The sequence below is a fragment of the Carassius gibelio genome, chromosome B9 (assembly GCF_023724105.1).
Source record: "Carassius gibelio isolate Cgi1373 ecotype wild population from Czech Republic chromosome B9, carGib1.2-hapl.c, whole genome shotgun sequence".
In the NCBI taxonomy this organism is placed as follows: Eukaryota; Metazoa; Chordata; class Actinopteri; order Cypriniformes; family Cyprinidae; genus Carassius; species Carassius gibelio.
The window spans coordinates 13130007-13153524 of NC_068404.1; the positions used below are offsets into that span (position 1 = coordinate 13130007).

General features: G+C 36.4%; 1 protein-coding gene across 1 annotated transcript in view; it reads left to right on the forward strand.

Moving 5' to 3' along the window:
• Positions 1-2390: 2390 nt before the first annotated feature.
• LOC127964581 (parathyroid hormone 2 receptor-like) overlaps positions 2391-23518 on the forward strand; it is a 58714-nt gene continuing 37586 nt past the window's right edge. Inside the window, exons 1-6 of the mRNA XM_052564812.1 lie at positions 2391-2759; positions 7196-7292; positions 9546-9656; positions 13977-14092; positions 14172-14269; positions 20148-20334. Coding sequence (XP_052420772.1) covers positions 2607-2759; positions 7196-7292; positions 9546-9656; positions 13977-14092; positions 14172-14269; positions 20148-20334 — 762 coding nt within the window. The 5' untranslated portion in view covers positions 2391-2606. The remainder of the gene's footprint in view (positions 2760-7195; positions 7293-9545; positions 9657-13976; positions 14093-14171; positions 14270-20147; positions 20335-23518) is intronic.

The following is a 23518-nucleotide window of genomic DNA, read 5'->3' on the forward strand; positions in this document are numbered from 1 at the left end:
CCTTTAGGTTAAGGCAAAGTTAATAAAGGTCAAATTGCAACAGTGGTACAAAGAAAATTTGTGTAAACTTTTCAAGGTAGAAAATTCAGGCCTTGATAGATTCTTCTTAGATTACTTGTATAGAAATGCAAATATATATTCAGCAAAAGCAAATACGGTACATAATGTAAACAAAATAGCAATACATATAAAAATATTGTTTTTTGAGGATCTTTTATTTACAAAAAGAAAATGGACAGAGCATGGTCAGAAAGACGCTCAATTCTTCATAGAAGTGGCCAACTCTGAGTGTTTCTTGCATACATATCAGTGATGATGATTAATGGTGATGCAATTAATATGAATATGGGCATATGAATAAATACCAGGTTTATCAAATGTGTCTTTTGTGACTGATATAAAAGTTAAAATCTCCACCTGAGACCCTGAGTAACTGGACTATATATATATATATATATATATATATATTGAACTTCCTCTCAAACCTGACAGGGAAATGAAGCTTTGTTCCCTGTCATCATCCATAATGTGGCTTTTATTCACATAACATCTCACAAATGTAGAAGCTGTCTTTCATTAAATATTTTCAGCTTTTGGATCAAGTCAAAAAATAGAAAACCAAATGTGAGCTCAATTTCTGAAATAGTTAAGCAAAGGCCTGTCGCTTCCTCTTTAGAGAGATTGAATCCAAATGATAAGAGTTATGCTGAATCCTTAGGGCTGCTCTGAATATCTAGTGTGCTGTGTGAGAAAATGTGTTGGCATTTTGCTCCACAGGACTCCTTTTTATAATGGTTAACCACAAACAGGGTTTTTACTACACAGAGTTTCATTTCTAGGCTGCTTTATTTAATTCCTTTTATAATAAACTATTTCACCTATATTTTACTGAAATGTAGAATTGTTGCAGTGAAAAAAAGAAAGAAAAAAAGATGTGGCTAAATAAGCAGTCAAATGGGAATTGGATTTGCTAGTTGATGTTTCAGCACCATGGACAGGTCCACAACATAATCTTATTTGCAGCTCCTGAACACTAATATGGTGATTTTACTTATGAGTTATTCATTTCACTGAACCTCCCTGTGGTTTGAACAATCGGATACCAGAGCAGAATATACCACACATCTCATGTATAAAGCCAGCAGTTCCACAGAATTTAGTAAGAGACTGAAGGTGGATGCAAAGATGGACCCCTCTTTTTTGAAAGAACATTAGATTACAGGACAGTATTTTTTTCACATTACCATCTGCTACTGTTACTGAGTCACATCCCAGCAGGCACACAATGTCATGAATCATTGATATTTGGTTAAATACAAAAATTCAATGTCAGTTCAAAGTCTCATGTCAATGTTAGTTTGATGTCCAATACTGACATCCGCTGACATTGACATTTGTTGTTTTTAGGTTGTGTAACCAAACCCCAATGTTAAGTCAGTGCCAAATTGTGTCAAATACTGACATCAACCTGATATTTATTCTCAACTCAAATATAACATCTGTCCGACTCTGATGTCACTTCCAACATCAACCTGACGTTATATTGACATCCAGCCCGCTGGTAGTACTTTTTCCTCATGAGGTGTTTTCCTAAGCAATTATGCAAAAGTTAGTTGACTATGGATAGGGTTACTACAAGTAATTTAGTTAATTAACATTAAAATATAATCAAATGTCTGAAGTATGTTCACTTAATGTAAATCATAACACAAGCTCATTGATCACCAGGCTGACTTTTTGCGCTCCCTAGAAAAGAAGAGCCTCATTCACTCACTTCCATTGTGTGGAAAAGAGATGCAAAAGTAAATGTCGAACATTCTGCCTAACATTTGCTTTTGTTTCACAGAAGAATAGAAAATCACATGTTTGGGATGTCAGATTTTTTTGTTTTTGACAGAAATCCATTGTAATTAGCCTACCTGTTGGAGGATGAAATGGGCAGTTAATAATACGATAAAGAAGCCATCATTAGCATTTCATTTATTAACATCAATAAAAGAACACAAATAATAATTCAACAACTTACAGAAAGTTAAAGACGTTATTTCGGTCTCAACTTCGAAGACATGACGAGTAAGCGCTGCTTATTACTGCGTCCGTATTTCTGTGATGAGCGGAAGGACAAATAGTTCCTAATCTCTACAACTGATGTTCATATGATTCATGTTTACAATTTTGCGGTCTTGATAAACATTCATTCGATAATAAAATAAAGGAAGAACGTACTAGTTAAAACTCTTAGTGTCGATATTATGGACCAATCATCGCGATAAACTCACTAGGCTATTATAGATATATTGAGATCGATCCGCCCATCAGTAAGTGTGAGTCAAGCTCGCTTTCTGTGACAGGAGGAGCGTCTCATTCACTGTGTGAGTCCGCCAGCAGCAGAACTGACCGAAGGGCTTTCTTCGTGGAGTATGTTTGCAAACTTTCAGCTGCTTTCATTTTAAGTTCATTTTAAGCTTTTTTCTGTGAAGGAGATGTGAACGTATTTGAACACCAAAGAACCACGACGTCTTGTGATTCAGAGCTTTTTATTCGAAACTGAAGAAAATATTTCGGGGAAAATTAACGATGTATTTAACTGATGACATGAGCAGATCATGGTCGCTGGGGTGTGTGAGGAGATGCACAAAGTCTTAAGGGACGAAGATTGCTTGTTATCTCGACAAAAGCTTCACCTCAGAAACATGAGGGATTGTCTCCTGTGGAACTTCGCCAAAGTGATTCTGTTCTGGACATTAGCTGATGCTCAGGTAAGACACTGGGTCTGTACAAGCGTGTAATGACTATTTTTCTTCTTTACACTGAAACAACTCAGTATTACATACTTCATATACAGTACGTTTAAGATGTCTTTTGTGTTATTTTATGCAAAATCCTTTTTGAGTTTTCATGGTAGACGATAATCAAAGAAATTTCATTAAAGCAAACTATCTGCAAAAGTTGGTAGTCGATTTCACTGAACAATTGCAGACCTGTCTGTTTGATTTCAACCTCAGCATTGTATCATACACTATATCTAAACACATTATGTATATGTAGCTATGTATTCATATATGTATGGGTATCAGTCTATTTATTTTGATTCTAGATTCTAGTCATTATTATTATATGCTTAAAAAAACTTGTGTATGTGTTTTACTTTTCATTCATAATCCTTCTGCTATATTTTTGTTGAAACTACATGGTTTATCAATAAAGTGCAAATTAGGTTTTCTTAATCTGATCCTTAAACTCTCTTTTGCTGAATAAGACAGTTGATTCAGTGTAGACGATTTCAAGCTGACAAAACATTGCAGTGTGATATGTGTAAGACTGTACACATGCAGTCAGATATTGACTGAATTATGATTCAGGTTCACAGCCAACTTCTGCAATGCTCATCCCTAATATCAGCCTCTGAGAAATGCAACTGAGCAGTGAAGGTTTTAATAAAAGCTTGGTGTGTTTCATAGCCCTTATCAACTCTCCTAAACTAATAATCCTGATTATACTTTATAAAGCGTTGCTACTGACTGCACTATAAGAATGTATTGTCAGGTGACCTAATATGTGCCTTGTGAATTTAACTCAATAATAGTATTTAATATGACTGAATCAACCTGACCATATAGAGTGGAAGTAAGGTAACAACTCGATATTTCCAATTTTTTTTTTTTTTTTACAGTGGATATAGAATCTGTACAATATGCACATTTTTTTTAGCTTGTCATTATGTTGAAGCACTCTTTTTCTGTCATTCCAGACCAGTAAATGCAGGCACATGTGCAGTGGGTGAAATGACACATAAAAACAAACTTCAGTGGCATGTGCATTTGTTCATGCATTAAAAGGATAGTTCACCCAAAAGTGACAATTCTGTCATTAATTACTCACCCTCAAGTCGTTCCAAACACGTAAGAGCTTCGTTTATCTTCAGAAAACAAATTAAGATATTTTTGATGCATTCCGAGAGCTCTTTGACACTCCCATAGACAGCAAGGGCAGTAGAGCACTACCACAATCAAGGTCCAGAAACATAGTATGGACATCAGTAAAATAGTCCATGTGACATCACCAGTAGTTCAACAGTAATTTTAAGAAAATACAAGAATACTTTTTATGCGGAAGCAAAGAAAACAAAAATAACAACTTTATTCAACAATTTGAATTCCTAAGAGGAACAAAGGTCTTACAGGTTTGGAATAACTTGAGGGTGAACTATCCATTTAATGAACTAAATTAATTGTACTTTGTTTTGCAAAATGATTTCTGTTTAATACACCCTTTTCAATCAGCCTGAATATATGCTACTGTATGTTCTTTGCAACACCAAAAAATCATACTTGTTCCTCTCACAATTGTGCAGTTATCAGCACAGCACAGTTAAACTAGGAATGTTTTGTAAAATTTATTTTCCATGAGGGTCAGCTTGGTCATACTGCATGTTTGTGCACGTTAATTATTACCTTTAAACAGCTGAGACTTATTCCCACTACACTGCCAGCAAGGTACAGTAATAAATTAGCAAGTCATTAATGCATGCATAAATGTGATTGTCTAAATCATCCGCTATGGCTAGGAACTATACTCTCATTCTGGCATAATAATTGAGGAACTTTGCTGCCGTACCTTGGGTGCAGCAGGCGCAATTATATTACGCAGCGCCTGAAAATAGTCCCCAGCTAACTTCCAATGGTAGTTTATTTTTTGGTGCTGTGTAATATCATTGCGTCAGCGGCACCCATGGTATGACAGGAAAGTTCCTCGATTATTATGAGAGTATAGATCCTAGCCCTATCAGCCTAGAAAATCACAACTTTTAACTTTCCGTTGGTCTTAGTACACAATGTAACTACAGAAGAGTCGAGTATTAAATTGGAAAAATATCGAAACTCTTTGTTAATTTTTTAGGAAGATGCTAACGCTCTAATCACATTCAATGATCTATGCTAAGCAAAGCTAAAAGTGCTACCGCCAGACACAGAGATCAGCTGAATGGATTCAAAAACGCTAAAACACAACTGTTTAACTCTAGGGGAGTTAGAAAATGAGCCTTTTTTTTTTTTGCACAGACTTAAGATTATCAAGTGTGAACAAATACCCCATTGTTTCGAGTGACTGTTTCATTGTGTTCGGTGCTGATTGGCTATAGTTCTCATTTGGCTACACATCTCATTGATTAGAAACATTTGACACTCTTTATGGAGCAGTCACACACATGAAATTGGGATTTGAAATCAGCTGTCATAGCCATGAGACATAAGTCAAATTGGCTTACTGCCTTTATAAAGCTAAACTTTCAACAGTATTGTGATATACAAGATTTTGCCTAATTTTATATTCTCAGCAAAGATGACAGTATTTCAGGTAATTGTGTTATTTTTTTATTATTATTTTTTTGCATTTTAACTGTGATTAGAGTTTGATTTAAATGATTTTGAATAAGTTATTCTGTGGCCTTCCCTGGTTGAGAACCACTGATTTAAGTGGGTGTATTCAAGCCATTATTTATTTACTATTTATTTATTCTAGAAATGCCTCATAAAATCACTGACTGACTGAGTTCAACAGGTTTCACCTGTCTATTTTATTTCACTTTACAAAAAATTTGCTTTCACAAATTGAGTGGTTCACATTTGCTAGAAATTTCTGCATTGCACATTCAGGAACTGCAGAAATAGCAGTAGAGCACCGATGCATGATCTCCATCTGCTGTCAGTCACTCACCAGCAGGTGGCGCAAGCGGCTGTTGATGAAAACCAAAACAACCAGGTAGCTCAAGTAATTCATTCATTCATAAAAACTAATTTGCAGGAATGGATCAAGTGGTAAGTAGAAGTTATGATATGGACTAGTATACTATATATAAGCGGAAAAGCTGATGTGTTTACATCTGTGCTTAGTTTCCTGAACTTTGAATTGCTTTGTTAGAAGCTGATTGTAATACTTGGGTTCCCCTCATAGGTCACACTCCAGGATTCCCTGGTGACTTGTAATGTGAAAAACGCATAATGGGCCTCAGTGAACTAATCCAGTGATATAAAAAGCTCATATATAACTCAGTATAAACATACTGATGATGCAAACTGTAAAGAGTTATGTAGAATATGAACGTAGCAATTTGTTGTGCCTTATTGCAGTTTTTATTATTGTTATTATTATTATTTTGAAAATTCCTTTCTCATTGGCTCTGAATGCACATACTGACAAACCATAACCGGAGGGGTGGGATGTTGATCAGTACTTGCTTGGGATGGATGCCATCATGCATCTCAACCAATGAAAGCATTTGGGGTGGACCTTAGACTGCATCAGCGCTCACATAAACACAAAGACTATAAACACTCCTGATAAAATTATTTAGGCCCCCTGATACCTAAACCCACCCATCTCCAACCCTTAACCTATCTTTTTATGAACCACTTTTATTATATGTAAAGAATACAAAGGTAAGAGATTAATGGATGCATTTCCATGTTATATTTCATAACCAATTAAATTTTTTGATCCAGCAGCATTTCAATATCATCCTGCAAAGTGCTAAAATTGCAATGCTCACAACTGTACTTTGCTTTGCATGACTGAGAAAATGACTTTAATTGAGGTAGAAATGACAGCTCCAATACCTTTCTGATACACTTTTACATTAATTGAAAACCTTTCTTTCATCATTACAGAGAGTGAATCTTTTAATTTCTTTCATCTCCTCAGGGTATTTAGAAGTTCAACTCTTCTCACTGTCTTGCAGACTCATTTAAGCAACCCGAAATGAAACGGAGAGAGAAAGTCATCCCTAACCCTTTGATAACCACACCAACACACACTCAGTTTTACATAATGCACTCTTCTTTTGATAAGGGAATGAGACTATGTTATGGACCTTTTTGAAAAATCATTCATTTTTTTCTCTTCCTTACATCACTCCTAAGTGTATGAAATTCTTTTCACATAATTAGCAGAAAATTTCAGATCTGTTGTTTTCCATACAATGAAAGTAAAAAGAAATAAAAAAAGAACAATGTGATCATTTTAAGTGAGAAAGAGACTTTAAATCTTACTTGTGAATCAATGGAGTTTCCTAATACATCTCAAATATGCCTTGATAGGCTGAGATTCGCAAATAACTTCCTCAGATAAAGCTATCTGATGGCTTTAGAAGATTCAGTACACAATGAAGAAATAAAATCAAGCATTTTGTGTTGGACAGGCAGGTGAAGATGAGATTACAGCTGAAGAACAGGTGCAGATGCTGCTGGATGCGAAGCTGCAGTGTCTACAGAAGATCTCCACAGATGACCCTACAGGTACTGTAGATACCGTTTCCACTCTACGTTTCTTTCACACAGCTTTCAATTAAGTGTCTTTTTCAGTTCTCCGCTTCAACCACTGTTGTTGCACACCACAGTTCATCTAGAAATAGTAACATATTCACCAGAAGTATGACCATCATAATCTGTTCCAAAACATGTTTTGCATAAAGCTTGAATGAGTCAGCCCAGTCACATGAGGTTTGTCGACGTAAATGAAGCTGTACTGCTAATGAGACAGGGGCAGTTTCTTAGGGGCAACTCTTGGTTAGGCACTGCACAGTTTGTTAATTAATTTAGCTTCATTATAAACTTGTCACAAGTGATAAGGCAGAACAGGGAAAAAAGCTCTGTTGGAGATGACTCATTATAATGGCCTTCCTGGTCGTTTTATCAGTAGTGACCTGGCAACTCAAAATATTAACTTGGCTTACTCCCATCTCCCTTTAATCTTACCATCATAGGTTTTAGGGTTATGTGTAATTCAAGGAGATAAAAAGAATTATATTCTGTACGAGGAAATTATGTGCAGATGACGTTATCTACAGTACAAAACATATTTAGTTTTCAAACTGGTGCATGACGATGTCTGGATTTATTTGAGCTAATCTGGACTGGGAGAAATGTTTAGTATAATTATGACTCATTTTAATTATAATGTGTATGTGTTCTTTTGGTTTCTGAGCTCAATTCTGCCAAAATAAATTAACGTAAATTCAAATTTACCTTGCTTTATTCATACATAAGTATTTTCTAACGAGAGTTCAGCAGGTGACATCACCTAGGGTATGAGATAAAAAAAGGACAATCTGATATTTTTATGCTTAAAATATCAACAATTGTTTTTTAATTTTTGTCTGCTTTAGTGCATGTGCTAAACATCATTTTTACAATTAAACCTTAAACTATAATAAAACATGTTAACATCTTAACATGTTCCTAAAATTTAATTATATTAACTTAATGTGCTGTCACATTTACCATTGTCATTTCAATAGGAATCCATGCAATATTGGGAGAGGGCAAAATATTTCAGATTTCGCAATGGGTTGGTCATGTGAATTTAACTCATTGGCCAAAAGAAACCTGCTTGGTTTGAAAGTGACTTTTCTTTGAACTGTGTTTCATACATTGCTACACTATTGACAGAAGACAATGGACCTTTTTTGTCTATAACATGTATCAGAAATTTCACTAATTCAATACACTTTTAAACTTTTATGGCCCCAAAAATTTGTAAATGCACAAATTTGAAATAACAGAAGGTTGTAGTTACATCGCATGTTCCTGCGACCAGGAGGTTGTGTAATAATTGAACCTGATATGCTGACATGTCAAGATGTTGAAGCTATGTTTCAAGAGTTTTCATTATATTGCATCATTTTTGACGGATGAAATCTGTCTTCTTATTTCATGTTTCACTTGTTAAATGTCACATTAATGGATAACAAATTACTGTTTCATGTTGACTTTAAATAGTATCAGAACTGCACAAGACTTCTTTTGAATCATTCCGAAGGAATAGTTTGAAAGCACTTCATGTCTAATGTTTTCAAACTTAACGCTTCATTGCTTATGTGGTCTGAAGCTGGCAGAAATCTGCAGCTGCCGGACTGACTCTGTTGAAACCTTTGCTGATTTATTCAATGTCTTCAACTATCTGACATTAATTGGATCAGCTCCACATCTGTTTATTTCAGCAGAGATCATTACAGTCATTGATATATTTATAAATTGCTTGATTGTTTTAGCACACAATGATAAGTAGGGTTGCAAAAGGGGTGGAAAACTGGTAAATTTCCGGAAACTTTCCAAAAATCCCTGGAATATTTCCAAAATGTACTTGAAATGTTTTGAAATGCACTTTTTTTGCAACCCTAATGATAAGTACATTGACCAAGTTCAGTATACATAATGTAATTAAACAATTAATTTATTACAGAAGCACACTTGTTGTCTCTGCATGATGTGGCAGTTTTTGGCATCATGTTATTCCATGCCAGTTGGATATAATCCAATATCCATGCCCAGCTTTTATCTGAAGGAAAACATGATTTATTTGGAGATGGGAAGGATGTATGACAGTTTCATACTAGGCCTTTACTGTAGCTCATTTCATGTTTGTCTTGCTATGGAATGTAATCTAAATATCAGGAAGGAATGAAAATGAGTCACGTGATGCTGCAAGATTCTATGATTTCATATTTTGCCCTTTGGAGAATTGAAATCTCTGCTCTGTTTTGCTCTCAGTTGGTGTTTGTGTCCCAGAGTGGGATGGTCTGATATGCTGGCCTCAAGGCTTCCCTGGAACCCTGACCAAGACTCCCTGCCCCAGATACATCTATGATTTCAACCATGCAGGTCTGAAAAATTTCTTATCATCTGTAGTTTTTTTTGTCTTGTTTTTTTTTTTTTTTTTTTCTCGATACTTTTAAAACGATACCAGTGCCAGAACCGATACTTATATAAAAAAAGAGCCACAAAAACTATGGATAACATTAAAGAATGAGTGCTGTCTGTCACTATCTTTAATCAGTCCTGTATGGTCATTTTTTATAAAGTAGCAACAATGTCGTTTGTAAAGTACCACAGGCCACTAGCGTGCCTAAGACTGATAGCTTGAACTACATGTTGAATCAGGCAAACTGCCGCCGACATTAGCCGACGAGGTGAAAACACCAAACAAACTAGGCTTGGGTATCCCAGCCTAAAGAGACTGTGGATTGTTATAGATATTTTTTTTACGTTATCACAAAGTAATTTTCTTGTTATTTCAACATATCAAAAGTTGCTTTTATTTTACAATTATTGTTTAATTCTGAAAAAAAAATGGACCAGAATCTGCTGTAGGTGAACATGATTTCACCAAGTACAACAAACATCAAAATTCTTGTTGATCCTGGAACAACATTCCAGTCAACCAATCAGAATTGAGATATAACTTTTCAGGAAAGAAACTAATTACAAGTGATAGGACAAAAAACTAATATAAAATACTACATACATTGTAAAGGGTCAATCAAATGAAATCAAGTGCATATCCTCAAGGTGTAAATTAAACACTTATTCTTATTAAAGTTGCAATAGTGATTTTGGTCAAGAGCAGTAAGAGATTTTCTCTTGTTGTTTGATTAACATGAATGAGAGACAGCAGGAGTTTTAGATTGCTGTCACTTTAAGAGCTGCACTGATCCAACTCACTGTTTACCCGTGTTTTCTTTCTCAGCTGTTTGCTTTAAAAAACCTAAATGACTGTTTACAAGGATACTTGAAAAAAAGAAACTATTTTGATACATAAAACTGTGTATTTAACCGTTCAAAAATAACTTGCTTCAATGAGTCCTCATGTGTGCATTTTTCACTCGCTGCTGATTAATGGCTTAAATCGCCTGCTTCTAAATGCATGGAAATTATACGTTTTTGTGACCATGTAGCACAGCAACGTCACATGTTCGTATAATTACGATAGAGACAATAGTCCAAAATCTCTACTGGTTGACAAATTGTATTCTTAGTGTATATTATTAGTGAATCTTATTTGAAAGCACATACTACAAAACTACCCATACTACTCATAAGCCATGCATATGCCTATACTGCTGTATGAACATATGCAGATTTTCTGAATGCACGTGTGGCAAGAAGTGGTCAGGTGTTCGAAGATTACCAATAAGAGAAATCCTATAGTCGACTACGCCACCCAGAATACACCGGGACATAACAGCCCTAAACTAAAGGCACACAGGTTCGTTGCCAAAGGCAGGGTGAGCATAAAGAGACAAAAAAAAAAAAAAAATCACACAAATACAATACTTCACACAAGGTCTCAAACATCACAAATCTGTACCAGTAACATACAAAACAATAGAATACAATACGGTAGAAAAGAGGGAGGTGGCCAGCAGATTTCTACACCGGACTCAATACCCATGACACACACTCTTGTGAAAAACCATGTGGACACAAAACAGGGTATCATGGTCAACCCCTCCCACCTAAATCCAAACACAAAACAATACAAAACAGATGGACCCAGATGAATTCCAGACAAAACAAGAGCAGGGCAGAGCAGAAGTGCAGTCAATCACTTGATGTTTGTTAGGCTTCAATTAAGATCCTTGGAAAATCCTTGATGTATGGTTGCTCACCACGCAGGATTACAGATACTTGCAGGCCCATATCTGAAAACAAACAAGGTAATAAGCCTCTCTATTTAACAGGCAAAAGAGACATTTTTAAAACAGGAACCAACCTGAAAACTGGCCAATAGGCAGCACACGGCCGACAGGAAAATAACTAGGGATGTATCGGTATCGGACCAGATACTGAGCCCCTGTACTTGTACTCATTATTGGGAAAATGCCCCAATATCAAATGCCGGTACCACACAGCATGTGATAAGTGTCATATTCAGACAAAGAAACATAGACAACAGAACAACAGAGAGCAGAATTGAGTTATAAGAGATGAATGTTGTCTATGTAGGATATCTATGCAATTAATATAATGTTAAAAATTCAGTATTAATGCCTGTATATCTGACGTGCGTGAGCTGATCAACCATGCTGAGTGGATTGAGTGTGCAGCGGCGGAGATGCGCAAGCTTGTCGAATGTGGATATGCATTTCGTCACTGGAAAATGTATAGGTCGATTGGATATGTCAAAAACAAGTAAGTAAAACAATGCACAACTTACTAAATGGAAGGGAAGGGGGTGGTGGAGGTGAAAGAGAGCGAGAAAACAAGTTTGCGCACTTCTTGCAACCGGTTCTTGAATCGAGAACGAGTCAATCTTGGCTCGGTGTTCATCTTCAGTTCTCTCTTCACAGTAGTTCAGTCAGTGTACTGTTTGAGTAAATGAATTACTCCGGGATATTTGTTTGTTTTAACTCAGAGGGAGTGTCAGCCATGTTAAAAAAATTAACAGCTTAAGTATTTTGTGGATCAATGCTTATTGGAGACGCAAACCATTTCAAATGATTCAGTTCGATTTGGTTAACTGGTTCAACTGGTTCACTAAGAAGAACCGGTTAAATCTAATGATCCGTTCGCGAACCGGATGTCGCTACACTGCAGTGTTGTAAACGCGTTCACAACAGACCCGGAAGAGAAGACTATGCTGAATAAAGTCGTAGTTTTTGTTATTTTTGGACCAAAATGTATTTTCGATGCTTCAACAAATTCTAACTGACTCTCTGATGTTACATGGACTACTTTGATGATGTTTTTATTATCTTTTTGGACATGGATGGTAGACCGTACATACATTTTCAATGGAGGGACAGAAAGCTCTCTGACTAAATCTAAAATATCTTAAACTATGTTCCGAAAATGAACGGAGTACTTATGGGTTTGGAATGACATGAGGGTGAGTCATTAATGACACAATTTTCATTTTTGGGTGAACTAACCCTTTAAAACTAAATCGTAAAAAAAGACAATTTATATGGGCATTCAGTATAAACATCATTTATTTTCCACCTTAGGCATACATGACTTTCTGGTGAAAGTGAATCTAGCAGCCTGTGTGTAATGCACTAGGCAGTATGTTACTACTGTCCCTCTCATTCTACAACAGTACAAATACATGCACATGTTTTGCTGGCTTGAGTGTTTCTGCATTATATGAGTGGCTTTGGAATATAAATCGCAGCACTTTTCAGATATATATCACAGGAGATTTATAACGAGTGGTTCCCTGCATTTTTACAGCAAAGCGCATCATTACAGTACTAAGTCACTGCAATGGAGCGGCTCTAATGCTCTTAAATTCGATGATGAACCATAGAGCAAATAAAAAAAGTAAGTAACAAAAACTTGTCAAATATATTTTAATGGGAACAATTATGTGTGAAAATAACCAAAGGATATACAGTCAAAAAAATATATATATGAGGATAGCAAAATAAAGTAAACTGATCAAGATTATTTGTTCTGACACAGTTTACCTATGAGTTCTTGTCATATTTTATTACCCTCCTCTAAACTATAGAGAATAAACTGTGATACTGTGAAATGTTGAAGGTGTCTGAATAAATTTTGGCTTGACTATATATTTAACAAATTAACTTAACCAACTAACATTATACGTACCCTTTGGTTTCTGTACCCAATAAAATGTTTTTTAAAATTGCAATAAAAATATTGGTATCTGTATTCCGTATCGACAAGAACCAAAAATAAAAGTATCGGTATCGGGCGAGTACTGGAAAAATTAGTATCGGTGTATCCCTAAAAATAACCCAACTGCTAGCACTCATTCAAAGCACCACATGTCACAAAGGGGCAGTACTAAGCATAATGCATCCCAAGCAACCAAACACTTCCCCCTTCTATATGCACAACACAGGCACTAATTGGCTCATGAAACTCAATGATGATTAAGTACAGACACTGATAGGTTCAGCTGTTTGGATAACGCCAGCCAATCAACCTGGGTCTATACCTCACTCTGCTACACATGGAATACCCACAATGCAACTTTATTGATTTTACCTTCAATTTTACACAATCAAAAAATGTCAAATTAAATAATATTTACTACAGTTTCAAACTTGTATTGTTGGATAATGTTTTGCATACTATTTCTTACAGTTTATAGGCAGCATAGCTACTGTACAGTATGCTAGAATTCCAAACAAGCAAAGTTCATGTTCAACAAAGTTCTTATCAATCTTTCAGGACACGCTTACAGGAGGTGTGACTCTAATGGTTCTTGGGTGCTTGCAGAAAGCTTAAACAAGAGCTGGGTCAACTACACTGAATGCATCAAATCCCCAGAATCCAACAAAAAGAGAGTAAGCTACATTACAGTCATTTGTCTTTAATGAACCGAGATCAATCGTTATTTGACACGCTATGTCTTTGTCCCCACAGCAGGTATTTTTTGAAAGGCTGCACATCATGTACACAGTGGGCTATGCAGTTTCCTTCAGCTCTCTTCTAGTGGCTATCTTTATTATTGGATACTTCAGGTGAGTAACTGACTAAATTTGAACGCATTTACTTCTCATATCTTCAAGGAAAATAATTTTCTTGATGTTTTAAATAGTTTTCTTACACCCTCAAGTCAAATATTATATTTCTATTTATATCATACTGTAATTCCACAAATGAGAATCAGCGCTGCTATGTCTGTTTCTCTCTCTCTCTGTACGTAATGCTCCATTAGCAGCTCGTTGGATGCATCTTGAGTTCAGTGAGAATGTGCCGTTAGATGTCACATGCCAATACTATTCACACAGTAAAGGAAGTGCCTTCTCACGTTTTCTCATTTTCTATTGAAGATAGACCACTGAAAAAAAGATAATTAAATTGATCGACAATCTACTTATGGATTAAGATAAATAAATAGTGGCTCAGTTTTCAAAATATGTGCATTTAACTAATAGTACAAAATGTCAATATTAATTGCACCGCAGGCAAGCAGAGAATCTATCAGATTTATCGCTTACAGGTTAATTCAAAGCAATTTGAAAAGAAAGACAAGCGCAATCTTGGAAATAAATTTTTTTCTCTTTCTTATAGGGGTGTAACGGTACGTAAAAATTACGGTTCGGTACGTACCTTGGTTTTAAAGTCACAGTTCGGTTCATTTTCTGTACAGTAAGGGAAAGAAATGCAAACATTAAACTGCAGGTTGTTTATTACTATACACTTTTTAAAAAAAAAATACTTTTTAATAAAATATATATAAAATAAAAAAAAGAATAAGAAATAAAATACTGCTGCAAAGTTCTCCACTAAATAAAATACTCTCAGTCTCAAACCAATATCATATAATAAAATATAATGAAAAATATAAATAAATAACTATGATTACAGTGCAGCATTACCAATCCCAGCTTGTAGGCCTGCTTCACCAGAACCGTGCCGTGCCTGCTGCTGTAGGTGACAGGGAGACCGCAGACAGACCAGGCTCTTGTCTTCATGACAACAATATCTATACTTCATGTTGAGCAAAAATATAAAGCCTACTGATAAAGGACACCGTCATCAGTATTGATGGCAAAATAGACTATGTTTGACAGGTGCAATATTTGAAAATCGATAATTATGAATTTATTTTTTAAATTACATTAATATCTGAATTTATATCAACCTATAGACTTTAAAACATCAAAGTGTCATGAATTAATATGTATTTGTGTGCAAAATGACATATAAACATATTTTCCTATTCTATTTTGCCTGGAAACGCTTCCAACACGCGCGCGTGTCACGTGAAAAATAAGCGTCGGTTCTATTTCTAGCATGAGATGCGCCTGAGATGCGCGTCTCATGCAGGCAGCCTACAAGCTCTAACCTGTTAACATGGGAGCTGAATTAAAAACGGACATGCCACGCATCCAGTGTGTCTCCGGCCGAATCAGCTGCAGGGCGGGATTTGCGCTGAACGCAGAGACTACCGCCACTTAAAGGGGGGGTGAAATGCTATTTCATGCATACTGAGTTTTTTACACTGTTAAAGAGTTGGATTCCCATGCTAAACATGGACAAAGTAAAAAAAAAAAATAAGTTGTACGTTTGAAGGAGTATTTTTGTTCCAATTTCGGAAAGTTTTTTTCGAGTATGGCTCTGTGTGACGTTAGATGGAGCGGAATTTCCTTATATGGGTCCTAAGGGCGCGTCTGCCGGAAGAGCGCGCGCTCCCGTAGAGCAGAGCAGAGAGAGGCTGAGCACAGACAATCACTGATCAGAGCGACAGCGTCGCAAAATGTCACAAAAGGAGTGTGTTTTTGGTTGCCAGGGCAAGACAACCCTGCACAGATTACCAAAGAAAAAACAGCATTAAGGGACCAGTGGATGGAGTTTAATTTTACAGAGCATCAACGGAGTTGTGCAAGTGTTTGTGTTTGTTCCCTGCATTTCGAAGATGCTTGTTTTACAAACAAGGCCCAGTTTGACGACGGATTTGCGTATCGTTTATTTCTTAAGGATGATGCAATCCCAACGAAAAAGGGTCACGATCGTGTGTTGGAACCGCAGGCGGTGAGTAAAACTGCTTAAAATATCTCTGCCTCCTTGTTAGTGCGTCCGCCTCCCATGCCGGAGACCAGGGTTCGAGCCCCGCTCGGAACGAGTCGTTGCTGCTGCTGCTCTCGTTCAGTTTCAGCCTCGGGATCTGATTCTGGATCATAAATAAACGGCTGAATCTGACTGTTAGCCATGGTTTGTTTTGGATGATGTTTTTTTCCTCATGGTAATGTCGCTCTCAACACAAAAGCCTACTGGCGCTCGTGATTCTTTAGCTCCGCCCACACGTCACGCCTCCAGTCGGTCGTGTTTTTCCTGGAAAAATCGGTACAGACTATCTTTCTCTTATGAATATAATAAAACTAAAGACTTTTTGGAGTTATGAAGGATGCAGTACTACTCTATAGGTACTCAAGATTAACAGGATATTGAGTAAAAACGAGCATTTCACCCCCCCTTTAATATGTTCGTTTGGAAACACGAAAATGTACTTATTTTCCGTGCAAAAAATATTGCATTCCGTCATTCGGTACACATGTGCACCGTACCGAAAGCCCTGTACCGAAATGGTCCGGTACGAATACACGTACCGTTACACCCCTACTTTCTTGTGATTTAGTTTGATAGCTTATATGCATGCTGACATGTTTTTTTATATATATACTGTAGATTATTATCAATGCATCCATTTCAATCCTCTATACATCCTTTATCTGTTTCCATCAACTGTGCATCCTTTCAAATTTCAAAGTTTCAAGCTTTAAGGCCAGCATTGTAATAAAGTATCTCCCAATGTGCAACTTTCACATAATTGCATTGGGCCTCTCTGGGAAACAGATGGTATATTTCAATTGCTATATGTATTAAAATATATATTATAATATATAACTATATATTTAATACACATTCAACTCCTCCACTGTTATTGGTTGGGCCAAACGATAAGAAATTTGTCACTTTGTATGGGGTCATGCCACAATTAGATGGTATATTTAATGTCTACATGTAAAAAGTAACAAAACATCAAATAATTGTTTGGCCCTATTGTACTTATTGTACTCATTGAAATTGTCACAAACAATTTTATGTATTCTGCCCCAATATTGTTGTTGTGTTATTATTATTATTATAATTAGTAGTAGTAGTAGTAGTAGTAGTAATAAAATAAAGACTTTTCTGGATTGGCATCAGATAAATATGTTTTTGGATGTAACTTTAAAAACAGCCAATGTTGCTGTGTAATGTTTTCAATTTTAAAACGTTTGAAAAGCAAGTCACATAAAGATTGCTTTCAGTTTATGATGTATCATCGCCAACCAGGAGAGGTCGCTAGTTTCTGTCTGCTCCTAGTATTAAAGGGGTCATATGACTTTGCTAAAAATAATATTATTTTGTGTATTTGGTGTAATGCAATATGTTTATGTGGTTTAAGGATTTAAAAAAAAAAAAAAAAAAAAAAACGTATTTTCCACAAATTGTACATTATTGTTTATCCTCTATGCCCCGCCTTTCGAGTTGATTTTTACAAAGCTCATTCCTCTGAATGTGAGGTGTGCTTTGATTGACCATCTATCCGTTGCATTGTGATTAGCCGAATGCCTCAAACGTGTGACGGAAATGTTACGTCCTCACCATAATATTATGCCGTGTGTCAAAATGTATAGTTTCATACAAACGTTTTTTGCCAAATGCATGACAAAAATGTTTGCACTGAACTATGTTCTTTTTAGGGTTTCCATGGGTCTTTAACACATATTTAGTTAAATTGTTTACATTTAAGGCCATGAAAACTCTTAAATGGTACAAAAAGTATAAATTATAAGAGGTCTTTGGGGACGGAAACATAAGAATTGAAATAAAAGTAATAGATCGATTAAACTTCAAAAGGCTACGATTTCACAGAATAAACTTGAGGGGCCCATGTCAGCTTTGTGTACTGCAGTTACCGGGGAAACCACTATATTTCTGCAGTTCCGAAAGTGAAAGTGAAATAAGCTCATATGCTATTTTTGCTACATATTTTTAAATCTGAACAAGTGGATCAACAAAAAACTAATGCATTATAAAAATCGAAACAATTAAGACACTAAGATATATATTATATGTTATTTAATATAATAATAAATTAAATAATAAATTAAATTAATATAATAATTGATACCTTTGACTTTCATTTTAAATTGGTGTTTTAGAATTAAAACGATCCACTTTTACACTGGCATTTCAACTGCATTGCAGAAACCAACTCCGTCTACACTACATAACTTTAAACACATGTCACGTGACCATTCATGCACACTGGGCATGCGCGTAAATGTGTAAACAAGAAGTTGGTTGCTAGTCACTGGCAGGTTCAACAACGAGCATGATGGTGAGGAAAAGCAATGATGTCATCTGTTTGGACAGATGATGAGGTGGAATTGTTACTCAAATTAACTAATGATTACAAGGTGGCCGAAAATGTCGATTGGGAGTCATGCCAAAACAAATACAGCCACATACTCGACAGAGACATGATACGGGTAGACAGTCATCAAGGATATGCAGAGATCATGTGGGCAGCCACGCCATCATTTTTGAAAGTCTACGTTTTGTTCCATTGTAATTCATTTCATACCATTCTATCAATGTTATCAGACATTATCAAGATTAATTTGTTCTGAGACAGTTTAACTCTGAGTTCTTGTCATATTTTATAACAATTTCTAAACTATAGCAAATAAACTGTGACGATGTGAGAAATGTTGTCTGAATAAATTTTGGTTTGACTGTTTACTTAATTTTTACAGTAAAGACTATGCAGTGCTATTTTAGATTTTATTATTCGGGTTCTGTACCTGGACACCTACAAACCTGAAAAAACGTAGACATTGTGTAAACAGCACAAATAAATAAATAGAACGAACAAACAAACTAAACACTTTCAAACAGAGCCCATTTGTGCAAAATAAACCCCAGTTACGGCCCTGTTTCTGCCACCGGACAACAAAGTTTTCTTCTGAATTAGCATAACTGCACACGTTTTATAGTTAATAATATCTTTAAAAACAATTTATATTAGTTATACTTTAATTTCCTTCAATAAAAAGGAAATTGAGTTAAACGGTGTAAAAGGTGTGCGGACTTGGATTAGTAATCTGAACCCTTGGTATATAGGAGTAAAAAAGCTGCTCCTCGTCACTATCAAAGTTGCCCAACCCTGCAGTAGAATATGTAAGTGTCTGTTGCAGTGGATGACCGCACCAATTGCTGACAAAATACACCTGTCAATGCATTTGCTCCTGAGGTGAATTTTTGAAAGTGGCAGCCGAAGTGGTGTTGAAGTACAGGAGTCAAGCCTGCCCTCAACATGTAGTGTTTTTTCTAACGCTAATCATAAATACAAACAGAAAACGAAGACAACACTCTCCTTCAGTACACTGTGGCGTTCTTAGAAAAACTAATGCGCTACCTATCTAGAGAGCATATTAAGCCATCATAGGCACAGTTTCAATGTTAACGCTCTTAAAATATTCAAGAATCTAAAATATAAAACATCTTATTATGTTACCCTTCATGGATAAAGCAATCCCAGAATGCAGTGCAGTGAGCACTGAATAAATGTAATTGTACCAAAATCCCTTTCGGGACAGTTGAATGCTTGAATCTGATTCCAGGCAGGTATTCACCGCATCACATGTCCATATCAATTCGCCAAATGATTTGATTTATTTCAAGCCTAAAAAATCAAAAGAAACAAAACCCACAATGACATTGTGATGGTTCATGCAATCTCCCTTAGAATTGAGGAAAACCTTCCTTTTCCTCATTTCCTTAAATGCATATTGTTTTTGAGGTATACCATATTTATAATTCTGTATTTCTTTGTGTTTTCAGGCGTCTCCACTGCACCAGGAACTACATTCACATGCATTTGTTTGTTTCCTTCATGCTGCGTGCTGTCAGCATCTTTGTGAAGGATCACGTTGTGCACACTAGTGCTGGGCTTCAGGAATTTGATGCTGTGCTTATGAATAACTTCACTAATGCTGTGGATGTGGCACCAGTGGACACTTCACAGTATGTGAGTCATGCGCTTTCTCATCTTAGACGTATTTCATCAAATAGTATTTATGAAGTATTGCATGTGGCTACATTTCAGATTATGACATACATTTTTACAGGTGCTTCTCAATAAATTAGAATGTCGTGGAAAAGTTCATTTCTTTCAGTAATTCAACTAAAATTGTAAAACTTGTGTAATAAATAAATTCAATGCACACAGACTGAAGTCGTTTAAGTCTTTGGTTCTTTTAATTGTGATGATTTTGGCTCACATTTAACAAAAACCCACCAATTCACTATCTCAACAAATCAGAATATGGTGACATGCCAATCAACTAATCAACTCAAAACACCTGAAAAGGTTTCTTGAGCCTTCAAAATGGTCTCTCAGTTTGGTTCACTAAGCTACACAATCATGGGGACGACTGCTGATCTGACAGTTGTCCAGAAGACAATCATTGACACCCTTCACAAGGAGGGTAACCCACAAACATGCATTGCCAAAGAAGCTGGCTGTTCACAGAGTGCTGTATCCAAGCATGTTAACAGAAAGTTGAGTGGAAGAATAAGTGTGGAAGAAAAAGATGCACAACCAACCGAGAGAACTGCAGCATTATGAGGATTGTCAAGCAAAATCGATTCAAGAATTTGAGTGAACTTCACAAAGAATGGACTGAGGCTGGGGTCAAGAGCCACCACACACAGACGTGTCAAGGAATTTGCTGAACCACAGACAACGTCAGAGGCGTATTACCTGGGCTAAGGAGAAGAACCGGATTGTTGCCAAGTAGTCCAAAATCCTCTTTACAGATGAGAGCAAGTTTTGTATTTCATTTGGAAACCATGGTCCTAGAGTCTGAAGGAAGGGTGGAGAAGCTCATAGCCAAAGTTGCTTGAAGTCCAGTGTTAAGTTTCGACAGTCTGTGATGATTTGGGGTGCAATGTTATCTGCAGTGTTTGGCAGTAATGCATTATTTAGTAACGCGCTACTGTAATCTCATTACTGTTTTAGTAACGGAGTAATCTAACGCGTTATAATTTTCAAAATATTAATTTGAATATAATTACAGGCCGAGGTCTCTATATGTTACTGCTGCGTTACATTGCTGACAGAATGCAGTGTTTTATAATCTAGAGATTGCAAAAAGGATGTAGCACACACTGTCAAGTCAAGTGCCAGTGGATTAGAGACCTTCTCCCGCATGACCCGACGCAACAGAGTGTGGGACAATATTTCATAGGCGAGTGCAGAGACTCGTGTGTGTGTGGGATTCGGCCGGGAGAATAAATGATTCACAGGACTCCAGTAAAATAGAAATATCTAAACATAAAATATCTAAAACAATAAATAGTTATTCATCTATTGCACAAAAACAACGTTAAATAATAAAAAAATATAAACGATAAGCACGCGCAAGTGTATGCAGAGTTTCTATTTAGGCTATAACAAGTGTTTGCAGCGTTGAGCAATGCAGTGCTGAAATTTGCATACTCACATTTCCTCTGATTATAACACACGAGTTGTAGACATTATGAAATATCAATTATGCTTAAATTCATTCTGTTATAACAGAGATTTGTGAGATTGCGATGAACTGAGATGTTGTTTAGAGATTATAAATGCAGCGCTTTTTGCTGGCATTTTTCCAAACCATGCACGCAGCAGCCGCTTGCTTTAGTTAAAAATAATAGTGTTCTGTGAATGTTGATGCTTTAATAACAAATATTTATCGGGAGTGTGTATGCTGGGTTTTCATAAATTTCATAGAGAAAAAAAAGAAATGTAACTAGTAGTGTAACTAATTAGTAATTACTTTTGAAATAAAGTAATCAGAACAGTAACATGATTCATTTTTAAAGAAGTAATCAATTATCAGTCATTTGATTACATTTTCAGAGTTACTTGCCCAACACTGGTCATCTGCTGGTGTTGATCCATTGTGTTGTTTGGAAACTAAAGTCACTGCACCCGTTTACCAAGAAATTTGGGAGCACTTCATGCTACCTTCTGCTGCTACCAGCTTTTTGAAGATGCTGATTTCATTTTCCAGCGGGATTTGGCACCTGCCCACACTGCCAAAAGCACCAAAAGTTGGTTAAATGACCATTGTGTTGGTGTGCTTGACTGGCCAGCAAACTCACCAGACATGAACCCCATAGAGAATCTATGGTGTATTGTCAAGAGGAAAATGAGAAACAAGATACCAGAAAATGCAGATGAACTGAAGGCCACTGTCAAAGAAACCTGGGCTTCCATACCACCTCAGCAGTGCCACAAACTGATCACCTCCATGCCACGCTGAAATGAGGCAGTAATTAAAGCAAAGGAGCTACTACCAAGTACTGAGTAGTATTAAGTATTGAACATACTTTTCAGAAGGCCAACAAATGTGACGGTGGGGTGAGGGAAGGACTGGAAACAATAGCGAGTTAGACGATTTAATGAAAATAAATAAACAAACAGGAAAAAGACAATGATGCTGGGAAGACGACAATCCAAGATGGTGGTGAGGTGATGAGGAAACCGGATGATGACAGTGAGAAGGCAGCAGGAGAGGATGGCAAAGGAACTGCGGGGAATAGAGCCGAAGGTAAGTATTTGTGGCTGAGTGGAAGTGCGTAGAGTGGAAGAGGTTCCGGGAAAAGACGAACATCCAAACGCAGACAACACTGAAGCCAACAAACAGGGGAAGCGACATTAAAACAACAATCTCACAAACACAGGACGTGATACAAGCCAATATATAGGGAATGAGTAATGAGTGACAGCTGCTGCTGATGACAATTAACGGAGACGCCCACAAACTAATCAGTGAAGACGCGAAACACACAGAGTTCACCACAAAGTGCAAACACCCAGAGATCACGGTTCACCAACCATGACAACAAATCACTAAAACATTTTTAATTTAATTTTTTTTATTATTTTTTTTATTGGTCTTATGAAGTATTCTAATTTGTTGAGATTGAGATTTGGTGGGTTTTTGTTAAATGTGAGCCAAAATCATCACAATTAAAATAACCAAAGACTTAGAACTACTTCAGTCTGTGGGCATTTAATTTATTTAACACATGAGCTTCACAATTTGTGTTCCTGTAGCTCAAGTGGTGACGCATTGCATTAGCAAGCGCAATGTTGGGGGTTCGAATCCCAGGGAATACATGTTAGGAGAAAGTTGTTAGCTTGAATTCTATATGTAAGT